The sequence below is a fragment of the Ruditapes philippinarum genome, unplaced genomic scaffold (assembly GCF_026571515.1).
Source record: "Ruditapes philippinarum isolate M1 unplaced genomic scaffold, ASM2657151v2 ctg1766_1_1_1_1, whole genome shotgun sequence".
NCBI lineage: Eukaryota > Metazoa > Mollusca > Bivalvia > Venerida > Veneridae > Ruditapes > Ruditapes philippinarum.
In genome coordinates this window covers 171,814-174,933 of record NW_026863198.1, presented here as the reverse complement: position 1 = coordinate 174,933, position 3,120 = coordinate 171,814, and the positions used below count along the sequence as shown (strand labels likewise).

The 3,120-nt window shown below is 32.4% G+C and overlaps 1 protein-coding gene across 1 annotated transcript; it reads right to left on the bottom strand.

The window, feature by feature from the left end:
- Positions 1-626: 626 nt before the first annotated feature.
- Positions 627-2,850, bottom strand: LOC132721441 (uncharacterized). Its single transcript, XM_060705749.1, has 2 exons — positions 2,782-2,850; positions 627-1,733 (listed from the first exon to the last, which is right to left on the bottom strand). The coding sequence occupies exons 1-2, from the start codon at positions 2,803-2,805 to the stop codon at positions 1,377-1,379; spliced, it is 381 nt and encodes a 126-aa protein (XP_060561732.1). The 5' UTR covers positions 2,806-2,850; the 3' UTR covers positions 627-1,376.
- Positions 2,851-3,120: the final 270 nt, after the last annotated feature.

Genomic DNA, 3,120 nt, shown 5'->3' with positions numbered 1-3,120 from the left:
ATTTTCGACTTTTCGATTGGCGGAGTCGCGGAGCGAAAATACGAATGGCATAAATCAGCCACCATAGCTCTTGCACATTCTGACCTCTTATTGGTAACGGAGACATAGAAAACATCTCTGTTGGTGATTGACGCGGACTGTATGTGTAAATTAATTTGAGCCGCGCCATGACAAAACCAACATAATGGGTTTGCGACCAGCATGGATCCAGACTAACCTGCGCATCCGCGCAGTCTGATCAGGATCCATGCTATTCGCTATCAGTTTCTATACTTGTTATAGGGTTTGTAAGCGAACAGCATGGATCCTGATCAGACTGCGCGGATGCGCAGGTTGGTCTGGATCCATGCTGGTCGCAAACGCACTAGGTTGGTTTTGTCGTGACGCGGCTCATTTCTCTGTTCACTTTACAATTTTGTACTGTTAAATACATTTTTAAAATATTCATAAAAAATATCATGAATCTTGAGGCATTCCGCTTTAAATATTAAAGAATTCAAATAAAATATTTTAGAAGTTAACATGCTATGTCTATAGTGAAAATACAAGCATGTATATGTTTCTTTATCAAATCGATGATGTACCAAAATGTAAGGATATGCAGTTACAAAATAACAACAAAAGTCTCATGATTTATACATTTTAATTTAATTTCATTATGTGATAAATACAGTCAATGCCGATAAAAAAATCATACAATTTATATGTGATACAATAACTTTAAATCCGGTTGGCAGGGCAACTGTTACATTTATTGATAAATATTTTCATATATATCAAAGTATGCATTTTACAAAATTCAACTATGACAAATTATTTCAAAAGCAATTCAATATGTTTTCAAAGTATTCTTCAAAGCATATTACATAAAATATATAGGTCATAAGCTATAAAAGATATCCAATATCGGTTAGAAATTTATTACTCGTAGCTACTGCCTTTCATGAAATGTTTATTTTCATACCACTTGATGAAAATAAATCTTGTATTTATAAAAAAAATGAGAACTTTCACATTATATTTTTTAAATAACATTTTGAAATACTCCCCCTTAGATTTTGTGTATCGGCCCAATTAAGAAGAAAGTAGTACGGCAAGACACCAGTGAAAATATGGAAATATGTTTGAAAATCACTGCAGTAAAAAAATTTTACTGAAAAGAAGGAAAATGAAAAAAAAAACTCATTTTATTTCATCAATATTTCTTAATATTTCATTTATAAGTATACAATAAACATACTTATTTTGAGAAATTATATATAATAAATTCAATTTAAAAATGTCAACTATATTTTGTAATTTACTACTATATAATATGTAATTATGATGAAAATGAATGTCAAAACAGTCGGAAATGTTTTGTATTTAAAGATTTCTCAGTAAGTAATACTTTTACGTAAGCTCGCGCCAATGATACCAAAAATACTTGATACTAGACTGGGAATACTGTCTGTAAAAAATTGCCCGCAACTCCTTGAAAACGATTTTCTCTCCCAGTGATAATCAGGTTTTCCTTTGACAATTCCAAACACTAAACGCTCTGTGGGGAGATTTTTTGTTGAAACAGAGACTTTATACGTATCTACAAATTCTATAACAACTTCACATGAGCTAAGGTTGCCCATACTGGGTATGGTACTCAGGGTATGTTGAAGCAATTTAGCATCATCCTTTGACAAGTTCGTTCGTTGACTACCAACAGCTCTCTGTACGTCCGTTGCTGTTAGGTTACCCTATAAAAATATGAAAAGAAACATGTATTATTTCAAATATGCAAGGAGTCGCAGTTCATCGGAGTATTTGAAAAAAATATTTATTTTTTTTCGTGAAAGAGACTCCTTCCTGAAAAAAATGTAGCTAATTATGTTTGTTTTTCTTCAAAGAGAAATATTTCATATATTGTTTACCCAATAGGAGTCTACACACTGGTTTCGAGCTAGTATTTCAATTTTATATATAGGTAACTCGACAAAAACATGGCGGATTGCATGCCCAATGGGAGCCCCTTTTCGATTTCTTTTATCGTCAATTTTGTAATTATGTGGCATTAAATTCTCCGTTTCGATTGGCTTAGGAGGCATAAATGGTCAAATCTTGTTAATTGTACGAGTAACAACCCCTTTAACAAACAGAAAAAACTTTTTGGAACCTTATTTCAAATTCTTACTCTAAACTGGTAGCTTATAACACTAAATAAAATACTATTTGTATTGCGCAAAACTGTTTTATTTTTTTGAATGATTCAGATAAAAATGTGTCTCTACGAAGTGGATGCTTTAAGTAATAGAAAGAGCATCGAAACACGAGGCTATCTTATTTGTACGAGGGGGCGTGGCGTGTTTTGATGTTCTTTCTCTTTTGTATCATAGTCAAACATAAAAACACGTTCCCTGTAGCCCCGGAGAAAAGTAACCAATTAACGATCATCTAAATATGATATTTCTGTCGTTTTCACTATCTATGCCGACACAATAAGTAAACCCCAGCAAAATAAGCCAATCAATGGGCATGCTCTGGAGTGCGGGTAACTAATAACGCACGGTGCATGTATATGTATACGATTTAACTCGGACACATTTTAAACAGAAAGGTCCCCAAACTATGATACAAATTAATATTGTTATGTATCTGTTATTATTATTATAATTATTGTTATGATTATAATTATTTTATTATTATTATTATTATTATTCATTAAGTGTTCCTTATAGCCGGGAATTCGCTATAACCGCGTTCGCTATTGGTGGAATTTACAGTATTAATAATAAAACGCATGCTTACCGATGAGCTGAGTGAAGATCCCATACTTATATCTTATCTGATAAACTGTGTATAAATTTAAGTGGCTCTGAAAACAACAACAGCAGAATGAATAAACTGTAAAAATATTTATGTGTTGGTTGATACAGTAGCAAAGCTGTAAGCAGTGTTCACATTCCATATCTTTAAAGTTCTGAAAAAGTGAATACCATGTTAGCGTGCGATATTATAAAGTTTATCAGCCAAGGCTAAAAAAAAAAGAAGGGAGAGGCTCTGCTGAGTCCTTTATTTTCTCGTGCCGAGCCTGAAAATTGTTTAATATCAGACACTTGTTTGGTATTCTATTTATAAATTTATAAA